General features: G+C 52.3%; 1 protein-coding gene across 1 annotated transcript in view; it reads right to left on the bottom strand.

The window, feature by feature from the left end:
- PLA2G4E (phospholipase A2 group IVE) overlaps nucleotides 1-18,597 on the bottom strand; it is a 52,741-nt gene extending 34,144 nt beyond the window's left edge. Inside the window, exons 1-4 of the mRNA XM_038741077.1 lie at nucleotides 18,539-18,597; nucleotides 18,328-18,412; nucleotides 9,540-9,752; nucleotides 2,043-2,115 (exon numbers count right to left, since the gene is read on the bottom strand). Coding sequence (XP_038597005.1) covers nucleotides 2,043-2,115; nucleotides 9,540-9,752; nucleotides 18,328-18,412; nucleotides 18,539-18,597 — 430 coding nt within the window. The remainder of the gene's footprint in view (nucleotides 1-2,042; nucleotides 2,116-9,539; nucleotides 9,753-18,327; nucleotides 18,413-18,538) is intronic.
- Between the last annotated feature and the right edge of the window lie 1,749 nt (nucleotides 18,598-20,346).

Raw genomic sequence — 20,346 nt, 5'->3', positions numbered from 1 at the left:
TGCAGGGCGGGCATTCATGTCCCGGTGACTTCGTTTGCTGCGGATAGGGATGGGGCGGCCCAGTTCCAAAGGCAATATTATTCTCTGGTGGGAAACTGCTGGGAGTACGGGCCTGGGCTTGCAAAGTCCAGGAACACCTCTCCCCTTCGCCCGACGGCTCTCCTCTCCCGCCTCTGCCCATCCCTGCCTGGGACCATGGGGAGGAAAAGCAGCGAGACCGGAGTGATTCCCCCCATCGCCCCAGAGCACAACATTGGAGACTCAATCTCCCTGTGCGGCCTCAGTGGCCACTCCGGATCCCAGGCTGGGGGGCAGATAATAATAAATAATAATAATAATGGCATTTATTAAGCGCTTACTACGTGCAAAGCACTGTTCTAAGCGCTGGGGAGGTTACAAGGTGATCAGGTTGTCCCACAGCAGGGCTCACAGTCTTCATCCCCATTTTCCAGATGAGGTAACGGAGGCCCAGAGAATCAATCAATCAATCGTATTTATTGAGAGCTTACTGTGTGCAGAGCACTGTACTAAGCGCTTGGGAAGTACAAGTTGGCAACATATAGAGACGGTCCCTACCCAACGGTGGGCTCACGGTCTAAAAGAAGTGAGTCTAAAAGAAGAGTCTAAAAGAAGAGAAGTGACTTGCCCAAAGTCACACAGCTGACAACTGGAGGAGGCGGGATTTGAACCCATGACCTCTGACTCCAAAGCCGCGATCTTTCCACTGCGCCACACTGCTTCTCTGGATGCCAAGCAGAGGGCATGGAGATGGGGGCTGGGCCCAGGGGGACCGCTCAGCCTGGCTGCCGGGCATCACTGTTTCTCTGGATGCCTCCGCATTTAGCAGCAGCAAGGTGCGGGGCTTGGCTTTGAGGGAGCGATGCCCGGGCACCATGGGGGCATGCCAGACCAAGCTGTGTGGCTCAGTGGAAAGAGCCCGGGATTTGGAGTCAGAGGTCATGGGTTCGAATCCCAACTCCGCCACAAAATAATAATAATAATGATGGCATTTGTTAAGCGCTCAGGTTTTCCCACAGGGGGCGCTCCCAGTCTTCATCCCCATTTCCCAGATGAGGGAACTGAGGACCAGAGAATAATAGTAATGATGGCATTTGTTAAGCGCTTACTATGTGCAAAGCACTGTTCTAAGCGCTGGGGGGATACAAGGTGACCAGGTTGTCCCATGTGGGGCTCACAGTCATCATCCCCATTTTACAGATGAGGGAACTGAGGCCCAGAGAAGTGAAGTGACTTGCCCAAAGTCACACATCTGACAAGGGGCAGAGCCGGGATTCCAACCCACGACCTCTGACTCCAAAGCCCGTGCTCTTAACGCTGAGCCACGGTGCTGTGTGACCTTGGGCAAGTCACTTAACTTCTCTGAGCCTCAGTTACCTCATCTGTAAAATGGGGATGAAGACTGTGAGCCCCACGGGGAACAACTTGATCACCTTGTATCCCCCCCAGCGCTTAGAACAGTGTTCTGCACATAGTAAGCGCTTAACAAATGCCATCATTATTATTATTCAAACCCCTGCTCGGCCAATTGTCAGCTGTGTGACTTTGGGCAAGTCAGCTTAATGTCTCTGGGCCTCAGTTACCTCATCTGGAAAATGGGGATTAAGACTGTGAGCCCTCTGTGGGACAATCTGATCACCTTATAACTTCCCCAGTGCTTAGAACAGTGCTTTGCACATAGTAAGCGCTTAATAAATGCCATTATTATTATTATTATTAAGCCAGGGACAGGCCAGCCCTGGAGCTACTGGGCAAGAGCCCCATGCCCCTTGACCCCGAGGAAGGGAGACGTCACCCTCAAAATGGAGCCTGGACACACACGGGGGCATCCCCTACGGCCAGACCGGATCAGATCGGGGCATCATCATCATCATCATCAATCGTATTTATTGAGCGCTTACTATGTGCAGAGCACTGGACTAAGCGCTTGGGAAGTACAAATTGGCAACATACAGAGACAGTCCCTACCCCACAGTGGGCTCACAGTCTAAAAGGGACAGGGTGGGCGCAGTAAGGACACTCACCCACGTCAGCCTGGCGCACGTTCCTCATCCGGATTATCGTCACCGACAGCAAGTGGCAGGGAGATGTGGTCTCCTGCAGCGGGAGAGGAATTCCCAAGCGCTTAGTACAGTGCTCTGCACACAGTAAGCACTCAATAAATACGATTGAATGAATGAATGAATGAATGAATGAAAGTCACTTCACTTCTCTGGGCCTCAGTGACCTCATCTGGAAAATGGAGGTGGAGACTGTGAGCCCCCTGTGAGACAACCTGATCACCTTGTAACCTCCCCAGCGCTTAGAACAGTGCTTTGCACACAGTAAGCGCTCAATAAATAGGATTGATTGATTGATTGATTGCACATAGTAAGCGCTTAATAAATGCTATTATTATTATTATTATTATTATTATTATTATCTGAAGGCAGAGGATAACAAGGGGCCACCGGTCTCAGTGGTGTGGCAGAGTAAGAGCGGAGAGGGACGCGGGGAATGTCAGAGGGTCTCTTCTCACAGAGAAGCAGCATGGCTCAGTGAAAAGAGCCCGGGCTTGGGAGTCAGAGGTCATGGGTTCAAATCCCGGCTCTGCCACTTCTCAGCTGTGTGACCTTAGGCAAGTCACTTCACTTCTCTGGGCCTCAGTTCCCTCATCTGTAAAATGGGGATTAAGACTGTGAGCCCCACGTGGGACAACCTCATCACCTTGTATCCCCCGGCACCTAGAACAGTGCTTCACACATAGTAAGCGCTTAACAAATACCATTATTAATATTAAACACTTTTTCTCCCTTTTGCTGCTGTTCTTTCCTCCACCATGGGTTCCCCTGCTTCCGTCCCCTCCGCACCTCTCTCCCCCAACCCAAGTAGACGTAGGCTGAGCAGCAGGGAGGAGGATTGGGGTGCCAGGGGGGCTCTGCTTGTCCTTTGATTAGGCCTGGGTACCAATGCCTTAATTGGGTCCTGCCCCAAGAATCATCATCATCATCATCAATCATACTTATTGAGCACTTACTGTGTGCAGAGCACTGTACTAAGCACTTGGGAAGTACAAGTTCCCTCCAGTTCTGGAGGGTTTGGGGCTCCATGCCTCCCCTTGGATATGCCCACCCCTCCATCCCCACCTCCTCCCAATGCTCCCAGGGACCACCTGAACCTCTCCAGCGGAAACCCTAGACCCCAGCCTCCATCAGGGCTCACCTCGCTCCCGGGCTTTGGAGTCAGAGGTCGTGGGTTCGAATCCCGGTTCTGCCACATGTCTGCTGTGTGACCTTGGGCAAGTTACTTAACTTCTCTCCTCACTTCAATCCATACTTCATGCCGCTGCCCGGACTGTCTTTGTCCAGAAACGCTCTGGGCATGTTACTCCCCTCCTCAAAAATCTCCAGTGGCTCCCAATCAATCTGCGCATCAGGCAGAAACTCCTCACCCTGGGCTTCAAGGCTGTCCATCACCTCACCCCCTCCTACCTCACCTCCCTTCTCTCCTGCTCCAGCCCAGCCCGCACCCTCCGCTCCTCTGCCGCTAATCTCCTCCCCGGGCCTCGTTCTTGCATGTCCCGCCGTCGACCCCCGGCCCACGTCCTTCCCCTGGCCCGGAATGCCCTCCCACCGCACATTCGCCAAGCTAGCTCTCTTCCTCCCTTCAAGGCCCTACTGAGAGCTCACCCCCTCCAGGAGGCCTTCCCACACTGAGCCCCCTCCTTCCTCTCCCCCTCATCCCCCTCTCTGTCCTCCTGTCTTACCTCCTTCCCTTCCTCACAGCACCTGTATATATGTATATATGTTTGTACATATTTATTACTCTATTTATTTATTTTACTTGTATATATCTATTCTATTTATTTTATTTTGTTACTATGTTTGGTTTTGTTCTCCATCTCCCCCTTCTAGACTGTGAGCCCACTGTTGGGTAGGGACTGTCTCTATATGTTGCCAACTTGTACTTCCCAAGCACTTAGTCCAGTGCTCTGCACACAGTAAGCGTTCAATAAATATGATTGATTGATTGATTCTCTGAGCCTCAGTTACCTCATCTGTAAAATGGGGATTAAGACTGTGAGCCCCAAGTGGGACAACTTGATCACCTTATATTCACCCCCAGCGCTTAGAACAGTGCTCTGCACCCAGTAAGCGCTCAATAAATATGATTGATTGATTGATTCTCTGAGCCTCAGTTACCTCATCTGTAAAATGGGGAATAAGACTGTGAGCCCCATGTGGGACAACTTGATCACCTTATATCCACCCCCAGCGCTTGGAACAGTGCTCTGCACATAGTAAGCGCTTAACAAATGCCATTATTATTATTATTATTCTGAGGAAGGCTGCTTGAAGGTTGGAGAGGGTGATGTGGGAAGGAGGCAGGGGCAGGGGACGGGTCAAACCCACCACGCCCTTCCCCGCTCGACCAACCCCAGGAGGGTGGGGAATTGGGGTCTCGAAGTGTGTTCTCTGCCCGGTGGAGCCCCTGGAGATAAGTGACTCGTAGTGGGTCGGATGGCACGGTGACATAGGTGCCACTGCTGCCCAAATGGCCCAGTGGGTCCTACTAGGGCGACTGACCTTCTGATCACTTAATCCATGGGGCCGGATAACATCCCATCCGGATCGATCCATCAGTCGTATTGATTGAGCATCTCTAAGGTGCAGAATGCTAAGCCAGGCATTCTGGGAGAGGGCAATAGAGTGAATAATAATAATAATAATAATAATAATAATAATAATAATAATAATGGCATTTGTTAAGCGCTTACTATGTGCAAAGCACCATACTAAGCGCTGGGAGGGATATAAGGTGATCAGGTTGTCCCACGTGGGGCTCCCAATCTTAATCCCCATTTTCCAGATGAGGTATCTGAGGCCCAGAGAAATTAAGTGACTCGCCCAAAGTCACACAGCTGACAAGTGGCAGAGCTGGGATTCGAACCCATGACCTCTGACTCCCAAGCCTTCTCTAATGCTGCTTCTCTAATAATAATAACGGTGTTTGTTAAGCGCTTACTATGTGCCAGGCACTGTTCTAAAACACAAACCCTGCCCACGAGGAACTTCCAGTCTAGCGGGAGAGACAGACGCTCAAGGAAGTTACAGATGGGAGGCAGAGCATGGCCAGAGAGCGCAGCCACCCCCGGCCCCGGGCAGCCAAACAGTTAAATGTATTTTCTGAGAGCTTACTGTGCGCAGAGCGCTTTTTAATAATGATGGCATTTATTAAGCGCTTACTATGTCCAAAGCACTGTTCTCAGCTCTGGGGAGGTTACAAGGAGATCAGCTTGTCCCACAGGGGGCTCACAGTCTTAACCCCCATTTTACAGATGAGGCAACTGAGGCCCAGAGAAGTGAAGCGACTTGTCCAAAGTCACACAGCTGACAATTGGCGGAGCCGGGATTTGAACCCATGACCCCTGACTCCAAAGCCCGGGCTCTTTCCACTGAGCCATGCTGCTTCTCTATCTATCCCAGGGCTTAAAACAGGGCCTGGTACATAGTAAGTACTTAACAAATACCATAATTATTATTACTAATTATCATGATCATTACCCCATTCCTTGCTCACTTCTCCGCTACCTATCCCGTTAGCTCCAACCCTCATTACTGCTTAATTGGGAAAACTCCAGCAGGAAGTAGCCGGTGTCAGCCTGGAAGTGGGTCAGATCCTCAGGGATTTCCCGAACGGTTGTCTGGGAATGCTCGGCTCCACGGCTCCCAGACTGGGCCAACTCATCCCTCCTCCGCCTCTGAACGGGACGGCTCCCAACTCAGCCTGGAGTTCCGGGAGCCGAACCCTCGCCTGCCGTGAGCCGGAATTTTCGGGCGGCCGCTCCCGGGGTCTCACCCTCCTACCCTCCTAGCAGCAGGGCCGCGGCCATACCACCCTCTGGCCAGAGTCCCGCTTCCAGGTCCTATGACCCCCATCTTGAACCCCCGCTGCTCCCTGGGGTGTGCATTTGGGAGGGAGACCACACTGGCCTCCCACTGGAGAAGCAGCGTGGCTCAGTGGAAAAGAGCTCGGGCTTTGGAGTCAGAGGTCATGGGTTCAAATCCCTGCCCCACCAGTTGTCAGTTGTGTGACTTGGGGCAAGTCACTTCACTTCTCTGGGCCTCAGTTCCCTCATCTGTCAAATGGGGATTAAGACTGTGAGCCCTGCCGTGGGAAAACCTGATCTCCTTGTAACCTCCCCAGCGCTTAGAACAGTGCTTTGCACATAGTAAGCACTTAATAAATGCCATTATTACTATTACTACTACTCAATACCACTGATTGATGACTGAGCCCCCTTTTTCCTCTCCTCCTCCCCATTCCCCCACCCTACCTCCTTCCCCTCCCCACAGCACCTGCATATATTTGTACAGATTCATTGCTCTATTTATTTTACTTGTACATATCGACTATTCTATTTATTTTATTAATGATGTGTATATAGCTATAATTCTATTTGTTCTGATGGTATTGACACCTGTCTACTTGTTTTGTTTTGCTGTCTGTCTCCCCCTTCTAGACTGCGAGCCCGTTGTTGGGCAGGGACCGTCTTTATATGTTGCCAGCTTGGACTTCCCAAGCGCTTAGTACAGCGCTCTGCACACAGTAAGCGCTCAATAAATACGATTGAATGAATGAATGAATGACTTTGGGGAAGTCACTTAACTTCTCTGTGCCTCAGTTACCTCATCTGGAAAATGGGGATTAAGACTGTGAGCCCACCGTGGGACAACCTGATCACCTTGTAACCTCCTCAGTGCTTAGACCAGTGCTTTGCACATAGTAAGCGCTTAATAAATGCCATTATTATTATTAATAAATTCCGTCATCATTATTATTATTATTAACCCAAAACTGAAATGCCTTTAGGATACAGCAAGCCAGCAAGAGCACCCTTCCGGATTTGAGTCAAACGGTTATCTGAAGCAAACAGATTGCCCTCCTCCTCCCTTGGAGGGACAAATCAATTACACTCTTCTAGACTGTGAGCCCGCTGTTGGGTAGGGACCGTCTCTATATGTTGCCCACTTGTACTTCCCAAGCACTTAGTACAGTGCTCTGCACACAGTAAGTGCTCAATAAATACGAATGAATGAATTACACTCCTGTTTTCCTACTCTTTTTTCTCCTTTTCTAAGTCAAGTGTTTCCCAGAACTAGGACCGCGGGGGGGGGCTGACTCCTGCTTCGCTTCTTCCCCAAATATATGGGCTAATTTGGGGTTCAGCCCCACCCAGCTGACCCGCATTCCACTTAGGGGTCTGATCTCCAAGCCCCACCTCAGGTCCCAGCATGGCATCCCATCACCGGGGACATCCTGGGCCTCATGGGGGAACAGATGTGACTCCTGGGATTTTAGAACCGTTTAGATATTTCCAAGACTTTCCCATACCATCCCTTCCTCCTTCCCAACATCCCCTGGGTGAGAAGAGTGGGGAGAAAGAATCCTCCCCATTTTACAGATGAGACAAACTGAGGTCCAGACAGGTTGAGGGCCCAGTCCAACATGACCCAGTTTCCATGACTTCAGTTTCCTCTATTCTTACCTGTTTCATTTGAAACCATTCCCTGGGGAGACATAAAATCCGTCACGCTGTGCTTGGAAATATTTCCCAGCATGGTTTAGCAGTCTAAAATTATTTATTCTTAATTTGAAGACTCTGCTAATGCATTTTTAACTGGATGCATGTAAAATGGTGATAGGGGGTGGGTAGCAGTGGGCTACAGTCCACAAAATTTTCTTTCAAATCCAGTTGTGTCTCATTAGTGGCCAGAAAATAAAGAACCAGAATCCACACTTTTTTTTTGTCATGCATGCAATGATAGTCAAGGAAGGAGAACATAGAATCAAGAAGGCCGGTGCAGAGGAGTAGCATGGCCTAGTGAAATAGAGCATGAGGCTGGTAGTCAAGAGAACTGGGTTCTAATCCTGTGCTGCCACTTGCCTGCTGTGTGACCTTGGGCAAGTCATATAACTTCTCTGTGCCTCAGCTTTCTCATCTGGGGATTCCCCAACAAGTTGGAGAAAGAGCTGGACCCCAAATTTCCCAGTTCCCCTCCCCCCTCCACCCGCCTCTTCGTGTTACCACACTGTCTTGCAGCCGGATCCGGAAAACCGGCTTGGGAGGCAAGTTTCGCCACCCGGTCCTTGCCCCCGGAGGCATCTCCCTGCCCTGGAGGGGGAGGCTACAACCCAGTTGGTCGTGCCGCCTCTGCCGAGTGCCACTACCCTGGGCGGAGCCGGCCTCCTCATACCACCTGGGGCATCTTCTGGACCCGTGTAAGTGACGGCTGCTGTTGAAAGCAGGGCGTTGGGGTCCGGGGGTGGAGGTGACACAGCCGGCACTGCGGTGAGGTGGCCTCCATCCGCTACAGGCACACGGTCCCTGCGGCTCTGCCCACCCAGGGAGCAGAATAGCTGCCACCACTCCTTTCCTGGACCCAGGGGAGATGTGGAGGGAGGATCGCGCCCTGATCCTATCGGGCACCGGCCACCCACCCATCAGGAACGTAGAGTGGGGCTGACCACCTTCCTGCTCCCCAAAGCCAACAACCAGACTCTTGGCCAAGTCCAAGGGACCAGACTTGGCCCCTTCCCAATGGCCATGACCCTGTCTCCCCAGACACCATGCGGAGACCTGGTCACCCAAGCCCCACGGGAAGTACTCCGAGGGTCCCCGGCCCCCTTCTAGACCGTGAGCCCGCTGTTGGGTAGGGACCGTCTCTATATGTTGCCAGCTCGTACTTCCCAAGCGCTTAGTACAGTGCTCTGCACACAGTAAGCACTCAATAATTGCAATTGAATGAATGAATGATTAAGACCCTGCCTGTCCCCTACCTTGCCTTCATTCCTACCCCTGTCAGCCTCTCCATGTGTCACTCACGTGCCGACCTCCAATCCCAAAGGCCTGGAGTCAGGGGACCAGAAAGACTTGATCCCCATTTCAGGGATGGAGAAACAAAGGACCGGAAAGGGGCAGACCTGCAGGGTTGGGGGAGAGCCAGCCTCACCAGCTCTAAGGCCCCGAGTTCACACCGCCTCTGTGGGAGACCCCAAGTCGGCAGAGCAGCGAGTGAGTTCAAATCAGAACCACCTACCCCTACCTCCTGCCCTGGAAAGGGCAAGCGGAACCCCAGCCGGGCCTTCTGCCCCTTCGAATGATGATGATGGTATTTGTTACGTGCTTACTATGTGCAAAGCACTGTTCTAAGCGCTGGGAGGATGCAAGGCAATCAGGTTGTCCCACGTGGGGCTCACAATCTTCATCCCCATTTTACAGATGAGGTAACTGAGGCACGGAGAAGTGAAGTGACTTGCCCAAAGTCACCCAGCTGATAATTGGCGGAGCTGGGATTTGAACCCATGACCTCTGACTCCAAAGCCCGGACTCTTCCCACTGAGTCAAGCTGCTTCATCGAATCCTGCCAGGGCCTTGGCCTGTCCCCTGCCCCAAGCCAAACGGTGCCACTATCCCATTCATCAATCCCCAGCTTCCAGCCCAATCCTGACCCCAAACCCACGGCCCCCCGACCTCTCACCTGGGGGGCACAGGTGACGGTGCCCTCTGCATCCTCTGCCTCTCTTCCGCATGACTCGCTCGGGAAGTGGGATACCCAGCTTGGAATCTGCTTCTGAAACATCCCGGCTGCGGCAGCGGGCTGGAGGGCAGGCGGGCGGGCGACTGTGGGCAGAGGCGGCAGCGGGCCCAGGTGTCTTATATCCTGACTCAGAGCCCCACCCTCACTGGCTCCCTGCGGGGACACAGGCCAGGAGGGAAGGTGAAGCAGGGGAGCCCGGGGAGGCCTGGCGCGGGCCGCGGGCCGCGTGCCAGGGCCCCCCGTGCCACTCCCCCAGACTCACCGGAAAAGGAGGAGGTGTCGGTTTCCTTCTCGCTTTCGCACTATCCCTCCTCCCCCTTCCCTTTCCTTCCCTTCCTCTGAAGCCCACATTATTCGCCTCTACCACCCCCTCCAGATTCTTGTAGCCGTGGCCCTCCGGGCCCCACTTCCAACTTCTTTAACGACTTTGACCCCTTCCTCACCTTCCTTCTCTCCTTCTCCATGGATATCCCTAATGACTCCTCTGCCGCCCGCCTCCTATCTCTCCTTGACGCTGCCAACCTCTTCCTCCACCCCACCTCACCCACTCACCAACTTGGTCATACCCTCGACCTCATCATCTCCTACCGCTGCACTGTGTCCACCCTCACCAACTCTGTAATCCCTCTCTCTGATCATAATCTTCTCACCTGCCTTCCTCACTCACACTCCTTTCCCCTGTAAATCCGTATTACTCCCTCACAGAGATCTCCGCTCTCTGGACCCCACCCATCTTTCGGAGCGCCTCACACCCCACCTCGCCGCCCTCTCCTCTCTACCCAGTCTTGATGATCAGATTACTGCTCTCAACTCTACCCTTTCTACTCAGCTAGACTCGCTCGCTCCCCTCTCCCTTCGCCGCTCTCGCACCACTAACCCACAGCCCTGGATCACTGCCACTGTCCGCCTCCTTCGCTCTTATGCTCGAGCTGCCGAACGCTGCTGGCGAAAGTCTAAACACCATGCCAACCTCGTTCACTTCAAGTTTATCCTTTCCTGCCTTAACTCAGCCCTCTCTTCTGCCAGACAAAACTATTTCTCCTCCCTTATTGACACCCATGCCCATCACCCCCGCCAGCTCTTCCGTACATTCAACTCCCTTCTCAGGCCCCCAGTTCCTCCCACTCCTCCTCCCCTCACCCCCAACGATCTGGCCTCCTACTTCATTAACAAAATTAAATCCATCAGGTCCGACCTCCCCAAAGTCTCTTCCCCCCTTTCTCCAACCCCCCGGCTCTCAACACTCTCTGCTACTCTCCCATCCTTCCCAGCGGTATCCTCAGAGGAACTCTCCTCCCTCCTCTCAAGTGCTACTCCGGCCACCTGTGCTTCTGACCCCATTCCCTCTCATCTTATGAAATCTCTCGCTCCATCCCTTCTCCCCTCCTTAACTTCCATCTTCAACTACTCACTCTCCACTGGTTCCTTCCCCTCTGCCTTCAAACATGCCCATGTCTCTCCCATCCTAAAAAAACCCTCTCTTGACCCCACCTCACCTTCTAGTTATCGTCCCATCTCCCTCCTACCATTCCTTTCCAAACTCCTTGAACGAGTTGTCTACACGCGCTGCCTAGAATTCCTCAACAACAACTCTCTCCTCGACCCCCTCCAGTCTGGCTTCCGTCCCCTTCATTCCACGGAAACTGCCCTCTCAAAGGTCACCAATGACCTCCTGCTTGCCAAATCCAACGGCTCATACTCTGTCCTAATCCTCCTCGACCTCTCAGCTGCCTTTGACACTGTGGACCACCCCCTTCTCCTCAACACGCTATCTGACCTTGGTTTCACAGACTCCATCCTCTCCTGGTTCTCCTCTTATCTCTCCGGTCGTTCTTTCTCAGTCTCTTTTGCAGGCTCCTCCTCCCCCTCCCATCCTCTTACTGTAGGGGTTCCCCAAGGTTCAGTGCTTGGTCCCCTTCTGTTCTCAATCTACACTCACTCCCTTGGTGACCTCATTCGCTCCCACGGCTTCAACTATCATCTCTACGCTGATGACACCCAGATCTCCATCTCTGCCCCTGCTCTCTCCCCCTCCCTCCAGGCTCGCATCTCCTCCTGCCTTCAGGACACCTCCATCTGGATGTCCGCCCGCCACCTAAAGCTCAACATGTCGAAGACTGAGCTCCTTGTCTTCCCTCCCAAACCTTGCCCTCTCCCTGACTTTCCCATCTCTGTTGACGGCACTACCATCCTTCCCGTCTCACAAGCCCGCAAACTTGGTGTCATCCTCGACTCCGCTCTCTCATTCACCCCTCACATCCAAGCCGTGACCAAAACCTGCCGGTCTCAGCTCCGCAACATTGCCAAGATCCGCCCTTTCCTCTCCATCCAAACCGCTACCCTGCTCATTCAAGCTCTCATCCTATCCCGTCTGGACTACTGCACCAGCCTTCTCTCTGATCTCCCATCCTCGTGTCTCTCTCCACTTCAATCCATACTTCATGCTGCTGCCCGGATTATCTTTGTCCAGAAACGCTCTGGGCATATTACTCCCCTCCTCAAAAACCTCCAATGGTTACCGATCAATCTGCGCATCAGGCAGAAACTCCTCACCCTGGGCTTCAAGGCTGTCCATCACCTCGCCCCCTCCTACCTCACCTCCCTTCTCTCCTTCTACTGCCCAGCCCGCACCCTCCGCTCCTCCACCGCTAATCTCCTCACTGTACCTCGTTCTCGCCTGTCCCTCCATCGACCCCCGGCCCACGTCATCCCCCGGGCCTGGAATGCCCCCAATCCCTCTGCCCCTCCGCCAAGCTAGCTCTCTTCCTCCCTTCAAGGCCCTGCTGAGAGCTCACCTCCTCCAGGAGGCCTTCCCAGACTGAGCCCCTTCTTTCCTCTCCCCCTCGTCCCCCTCTCCATCCCCCCGTCTTACCTCCTTCCCTTCCCCACAGCACCTGTATATATGTATATATGGTTGTACATATTTATTACTCTATTTATTTATTTACTTATTTATTTATTTTACTTGTACATTTCTATCCTATTTATTTTATTTTGTTGGTATGTTTGGTTCTGTTCTCTGTCTCCCCCTTTTAGACTGTGAGCCCACTGTTGGGTAGGGACTGTCTCTATGTGTTGCCAATTTGTACTTCCCAAGCGCTTAGTACAGTGCTCTGCACATAGTAAGCGCTCAATAAATACGATTGATTGATTGATCGGAACCCCTGCCCAGGCAGCAGTTGGTCTGCCCACCCTGGAGGGCTTGGCAAGGGAGACACGGGGACACATGGCGGCTCCTGATGAGGCCGGGCTCGTGGAAGGAGGAGGCCGGAAACAGAGGAAGGAGAGAGAGAGAGGAAGGGATGAGGAGAGTGAGGGAGGGAGAGTCATCCATTCATTCAGTCACTCATTCAATCGTATTTACTGAGCGCTTACGCTGTGCACAGCACTGAACTAAGCACTTGGGAAAGTGCAATACAACAATACCTCCTCCAGAAGGCCTTCCCAGACTGAGCCCCTTCCTTCCTCTCCCCCTCGTCCCCGTCTCCATCCCCCCCTTCTTACCTCCTTCCCTTCCCCACAGCACCTGTATATATGTATATATGTTTGTACATATTTATTATTCTATTTATTTATTTATTTATTTTACTTGTACATATCTATTCTATTTATTTTATTTTGTTAGTATGTTTGGTTTTGTTCTCTGTCTTCCCCTTTTAGACTGTGAGCCCACTGTTGGGTAGGGACTGTCTCTATATGTTGCCAATTTGTACTTCCCAAGTGCTTAGTACAGTGCTCTGCACATAGTAAGTGCTCAATAAATACGATTGATGATGATGAACAATAAACAGATTCAATCTCTGCCCACAACAAGCTTACAGTCTAGGGGAAGGGGAGGCAGACACCAGTGAATGACAGATATGGACATTCATTCAATCCTATTTATTGAGCACTTATTGTGCGAAGAGACTGTACTAAGCGCTTGGGAAAGTGCAATACAACAATAAACAGACTCATTCCCGGCCCACAACAAGCTTACAGTCTAGGGGAAGGGGAGGCAGACACCAATGAATGACAGATATGGACATTCATTCAATCCTATTTATTGAGCACTTATTGTGCGAAGAGACTGTACTAAGCGCTTGGGAAAGTGCAATACAACAATAGACAGACTCATTCCCGGCCCACAACAAGCTTACAGTCTAGGGGAAGGGGAGGCAGACACCAACGAATGACAGATATGGACATTCATTCAATCCTATTTATTGAGCACTTATTGTGTGAAGAGACTGTACTAAGCGCTTGGGAAAGTGCAATACAACAATAAACAGACTCATTCCCGGCCCACAACAAGCTTACAGTCTAGGGGAAGGGGAGGCAGACACCAACAAATGACAGATATGGACTTTCATTCAATCATATTTATTGAGCACTTACTGTGTGCAGAGCACTGTACTAAGCACTTGGGGAAGTGCAATACAACAATAAACAGACTCATTCCCTGCCCACAACGAGCTTACAGTCTAGGGGAAGGGGAGACAGACACCAATAAATGACAGATATGGACATTCATTCAATCATATTTATTGAGCACTTACTGTGTGCAGAGCACTGTACTAAGCACTTGGGGAAGTGCAATACAACAATAAACAGACTCATTCCCTGCCCACAACGAGCTCACAGTCTAGGGGAAGGGGAGACAGACACCAATAAATGACAGATATGGACATTCATTCAATCCTAGTTATTGAGCGCTTACTGTGTGCAGAGCACTGTACTAAGCGCTTGGAAAAGTGTGATACAACAATAAACAGACTCATGCCCTGCCCACAACGAGCTTACAGTCTAGGGGAAGGGGAGACAGACACCAATAAATGACAGATATGGACACTCATTCAATCCTAGTTATTGAGTGCTTACTGTGTGCAGAGCACTGTATTAAGAGCTTGGGGAAGTGCAATACAACAATAAACAGACTCATTCCCTGCCCACAACGAGCTTACAGTCTAGGGGAAGGGGAGACAGACACCAATAAATGACAGATATGGACACTCATTCAATCCTAGTTATTGAGTGCTTACTGTGTGCAGAGCACTGTATTAAGAGCTTGGGGAAGTGCAATACAACAATAAACAGACTCATTCCCTGCCCACAACGAGCTTACAGTCTAGGGGAAGGGGAGACAGACACCAATAACTGACAGATATGGACATCAGTGCTTTGGGGCTGGAAGGGGGGAAGAACAAAGGGAGCTAGGCAGGCGGGGAGGATGGAAGGGAGGAAAGGCATGTGAGATGGGAAGGAGGAGGAAAGAGGGGCAGGATGGACCCCTATTCCCAGGCAGGGAACATCTAATCCCTGCTGCTCCACCAGGGATCCTTCTCCCCGCCACCCCGACCGCCCCCCACCCCACTTCTGGGCTGCTCTGGCCCCAGGCCTGAGCTCGGACGGCCCTGGGGAAGATTGGGAGGCCTGGACTCCCCTTTTCCAGAGAAAGGGGTGCCCCAGCTGAGGAAAGTGAGGGCTGGGCTTCCTCTTGCCCCACATTCAAGTTTCGTGCCAACCAGGGCCCCAGTAGCCTCCCCACTGATCCCTATCAGCGGGAGGGGCCAGGATAGGGCCCCACTCCCCACCTGCCGAGACACTGGGAGTTCCAACTACTGCCCCGGGGCTCCACAACCGGCTTTTCTCGCCTTTCGATGGAGATGATCTGAGGAAAATGCCACTGGAGCCAGGCCTGGGATCCTAGCCAAGAGGAGCAGGCTTGGGCCGGGAGAGGGGTATGCCCGCTTGCATGCCCACTATGGTGTCCCTGAACTGGCAAACAGCCCAGGGAGTCGGACTTAAATCAGAGGGATTGGGTGACGGGGGGTTGATTGGGACCCTTCCCCATCCTGTATATATGTATATATGTGTGTACATATTTATTATTCTATTTATTTATTTATTTATTTTACTTGTACATATCTAGTCTATTTCATTTTGTTAGTATGTTTGGTTTTGTTCTCTGTCTCCCCCTTTTAGACTGTGAGCCCAATGTTGGGTAGGGACTGTCTCTATATGTTGCCAATTTGTACTTCCCAAGCGCTTAGTACAGTGCTCTGCACATAGTAAGTGCTCAATAAATATGATTGATTGATTGATTGATCCTCTTCCTCCAGGGTCACAGGACTCTTCATCCCCTCTGCTACCCCAGGCTTCCAGAGACAGAGGACACCTGGGCAAGCCAGCCCTGTGCTGCCCAGCGAGACATGGTAGATTCCTTCATTCATTCATTCAGTCGTATTTATTGAGCGCTTACTGTATGCAGAGCACTGTACTGAGCGCTTGGGAAGTACAAGTTGGTAAATTCCCAGGCCTGGGCCCCCCAGACAGGTACCAGGGCCTTGTGGGCATCCTGCATCCGATCTCTGGAGGTGGATGGGCAGGAGGGGACGGGGGGCGGATAAAATGGCTCCGCGCCCCACCCCCATATCCCAGCCCCAACCCGTCCCATCCCTTCACCCCATCAAAGGGCAGACTGGGGGCATGGAGAGGAAGCCACCCAGTGGACCAGTAAGACTACGTGAACCCCACTGGGACAGAGATTGTCTCTGACCTGATTCATTTTATTTTTTCATGATATCTGTTCGTATGTGCCAGACACTGTACTAAATGCTGGGGTAGATAACAAGCCAATCACGTTGGTCACAGTTCCTGTTCTTCATGGGGCTCACAGTCTTAACCCCCTTATTACGGATGAGGTAACTGAGGCACAGAGAAGTTAAGCAACTTGCCCAAGGTCACACAGACGAGTGGCAGGACTGGAATTAGAACACAGATCCTTCTGACTCCCTAGTATGTGCTCTCTTCATTAGGCCATGCTGTTTCTCACTTGTATCTCCCCAGGTGGTTAGTTCAGTGCTCAGCACGCAGTAAGCGCTTAACGAAAACCACAATCATCAACTGTCATTATTGTAAATTGCTTCTGTCCTCATTAATAATAATAATGGTATTTGTTAAGCGCTTACTATGTGCAAAGCACTGTTCTAAGCGCTGGGGAGGTTACAAGGTGAGCAGGTTGTCCCACGGGGGGCTCACAGTTTTAATCCCCATTTTACAGATAAGGTAACTGAGGCATAGAGAAGTTAAGTGACTTGCCTAAAGTCACACAGCTGACAGTTGGCGGAGTCGGAATTTGAACCCATGACCTCTGACTCCAAAGCCCGTGCTCTTTGGACTGCATTCTCCCTGAGGGCAGGGAGCTTGCACTCATTGGACTGCAAACTCCCTGGGGGCAGGGAAATCTGTGCTTTGCTCCTGCTGAATTCCTAGAGGCGCTTAGTTCAGTTGCTTGGCACTCAGCAAGTGCTCAAGAGAGACCAATGATTGATGGATTGGTTGGTTGGCAGCTGCCCAAGAGCAGAGGAGAGACAGCCCAGACGGCTGCCCGGCCTTCCCTCTGCACCACCCTGACCCTTCGACCAACTGCACCGGCTCCTGCGGCGTCGGGCATGTGTTGCACCGGACTTGCCGGTGTCTGCCTTGCCAATCCGGACCCTCCCTCCACTCCGGTCCTCCGCCCTCTCCAGAAGGATCAGCCAGGGTCAGCCAGCTGAGGTGCCCTCCATCATCATCATCATCAATCGCATTTATTGAGCGCTTACTATGTGCAGAGCACTGTACTAAGCACTTGGGAAGTACAAATTGGCAACATATAGAGACAGTCCCTACCCACCAGCGGGCTCACAGTCTAAAAGGGGGAGACAGAGAACAAAACCAAACATACTAACAAAATAAAATAAATAGAATAGATATGTACAAATAAAATAAATAAATAAATAAATAGAGTAATAAATATGTACAAACATATATACATATCTCCCTCTGGAGAGCGATTCCCCGCTCGGGATTAACGGGAAGCAGCTTCCCCTGTTTCCCACTGTTGTCCTCGAGCCTCACTCCCCTCTTCTCTCTTCCGGGCAGGGGGATCGGCTTTTGAGGGAGTATGGGGGATGGTGCCCCCCAGGTGCCCAGTGGTCAGGATGAAGCCCCCCCACAGCTGCCCGGACCGGGCTACCTGAGTCACCACCGGGCCTCCGACCAGACCGGAGAGCTTCCGAGAGGGCTCGACTGACCCCAGATCTGCTGTTTCAGGCCCATCAATGCTTCGAGTGTGCCCGTCCCACCCCGGGCCCCAACAACGGGCAGCTGGCCCCCTGTTCCGGGACCAAACTCTAGATTGGGGCCTAGTCCCGCCCGGCACCCTCCGCCAATCTCTGCTCTCTGGGCAGCTCCAGACTGGCAAACCCCAATCCACTGCACTGTCCCCTGCTCAGGGAGGGTGCCCACCTCCGAGGGGAAACTTGCCAGTGATTTGGGATCCAGAATCATTCCCCTCCTTTTCTCTGCCTCCATCCTACTTTCCCTCCCTGCTCATCCCTGCTAGCCCTCCTCTCCCTTAGGGAGTGAGCAGGGACCTGCTGATTCATCACTAATGGTATTTATGGAGCACATACTGTGGGCAGATCGCTGTATTAAGCGCTTGGGAGAGTGCAATACACCAATTGAAACCGGTACCACGCCTCCTCTCCCCCGCCTCGTTGTCCTTCCTCGGGGAAATCCTTGGGAGGAGCAGGGGGGGGGTCTCTGCAGCTGGCAATCCCAGATCCCCAGGGTTTGAGCTTTGACCGCAACGGGGGTGAAACCTTCCTGGACCCACTGGCTAGACCCTTCCAGGAGCCGACAGGGGGGTTGAGAGACACGAGGCCTGGAAGAGAAGGCAGGGAGGTCGGCCTGAGCGTCTCACGAGTGACCGGTGGGGCAGGACGGTGCGGGTTATGGGTTTCCTGGAAATCTGGGCACTGCGGCTGATGTCACAGTCTCCTGTGGTTCTGGAAACCAGGGCGGGACACCTGTGGTGATGCCATCACCCCCACGGACCCCATGAGGCCCAGTGGGGAGTCCACCCTCTCTGCTCAGACCTCCAGGCCTGTCTCCTTGGGAATGTGCTCCAGGACCCCGCTCCGGCCTGGCCCCGAATGCCGCCCCCACGGACCCGCGGGGCATGGGACGGCATGGTCAATGGGATCAGTCCCCACATGCACCCACCCCGCGCCCTCCTCTCCCGTCTGCTGACAGTCAACCAGGCCCCACCCACTGTGGCAGGGTTAGCGTGGGGATTTGTTAGGGATTTAGGAATGGGGCTGGACGTGAGCTTTTGTGAGCCACCCTGAGCCCAGGGAAGGCATCGACTCATGGGACCTTCCCGATGCCAGGGGTGGGACTTGGTGGGGGTAGGGCTGTGGCGGGGTGGTGCCGGGGGGGAGAAGCAGGACCCAGGACTGGAGAACGAGGAAGAGGAAGGAGGATTTCCTGCGTGAATCAGAAGAACACATAGCTGTGGGCCTCCATCCTGCCCTTCGGGCCAGTAGCCACCACCTCAGCCACAGATACCCAGTGGGGACCAGGTATCGGGGTTTCCGAAAGGCCTTGGTCCTACCCCGGCCCGCCCAATGGACAGGCCACTGAGAGACAGGCTGGCTCTCCCCCACCAGGACTCCAGCAGGGCCCCAGCTCTCTGATTCTCACCCCATCTCCCTGTTCCACCATGCCCCCTGCCCGGACCCTCCAGCCACCCCACCTTTTCCCCCTCCTGTCACCCCCGCCCAACGTTACCCAGAAAACGACCCTTTTCTCTCATACCCGCTCCTGTTCAAGGGAGGGGGGATGGGGAGAAACACTATATAGTTACATCACACATGCTCAGCGTTAACCCTGGGCATGCTCAGACATGATGTCCACCAGATCTTTGAGAAGCAGGCCCCGGGGAGAGTCCTCAGTTTCCCAGGCCTCCTTCCCAGAAACACCTGCTCCCCCAGGGGCAGGAGAGCGGGGAGACAGAGGAAGGAGTGTCCAGCCCCAGACATCGACACCATACAGCTTTCCTGAGGATAAGCACTATGCATTATTAAGGGAGCGAGAGAAGACAGGCATGCTAATTCTCACCTACTTTCACTGCCGGTTCCCAGGACCGGGAGGCCCGGTGCCGTCAAGAACATCGGGTCGGCCTCTCGTTATCGGTTCTTCTTCTTTCCTATCCCCCTCGCTGTCGATTCACGCGTTGGAAGAGCTCCAGCTGGTCAGGCCTTGTGCGGGACTTTATTTCTCTCTTTCAACTGTCTGTTCTCCTCCACCTGCATCATGAATCCCATGAGGGCTAAGACCCGGGTTTGAATTTCTCTAATTATGCATTTCGACTCCTACTTTACACTCACCGGGAATATTCTTTCAGTATCGACTTCCAGTCCCTGCTATTTAGACGCTCATTCATCTGCACGTCCATTTCACTTTCTCTGTTTCTCCGCATAAACTATTTTCCGTAGTGATAACGGTAACGGCAGTATTTGCTAAGCACCTGTTTAGACTGTGAGCCTTCGATGGGACGGGGACTTTCTGACCCGATTATCTTGTATCTTCCCCTGAATTTAGAACAGTGCTTGACACAGAGTAAGCCCTTAACAATAATAATAATGATAATATTATGAGCCGAAAACCATTCTAAAGCCTGAGGTAGATATGAGATGATCAATCAAAGGCATTTATTGGGTGTGGCGAGCACTGGATTAAGCACTTGGGAAAGTACAATACAATATTTGTATTAATGATGTATAAATGCCTATAATTCTACTTATTTATATTGATGCTTTCGATGTCTGTTTACTTGTTTTGATGTCTGTCTCCTCCCTTCTAGACTGTGAGCCCGTTGTTGGCAGGGATTGTCTCTATTTCTGTCTTTACTGTACTTTCCAAGTGCTTAGTAATAATA

The sequence above is a fragment of the Tachyglossus aculeatus genome (assembly GCF_015852505.1).
Source record: "Tachyglossus aculeatus isolate mTacAcu1 chromosome 12 unlocalized genomic scaffold, mTacAcu1.pri SUPER_6_unloc_1, whole genome shotgun sequence".
Classification (NCBI taxonomy): Eukaryota; Metazoa; Chordata; class Mammalia; order Monotremata; family Tachyglossidae; genus Tachyglossus; species Tachyglossus aculeatus.
Note: the sequence above shows the minus strand (reverse complement) of the source record. Positions and strands in the feature narration are given on the sequence as shown.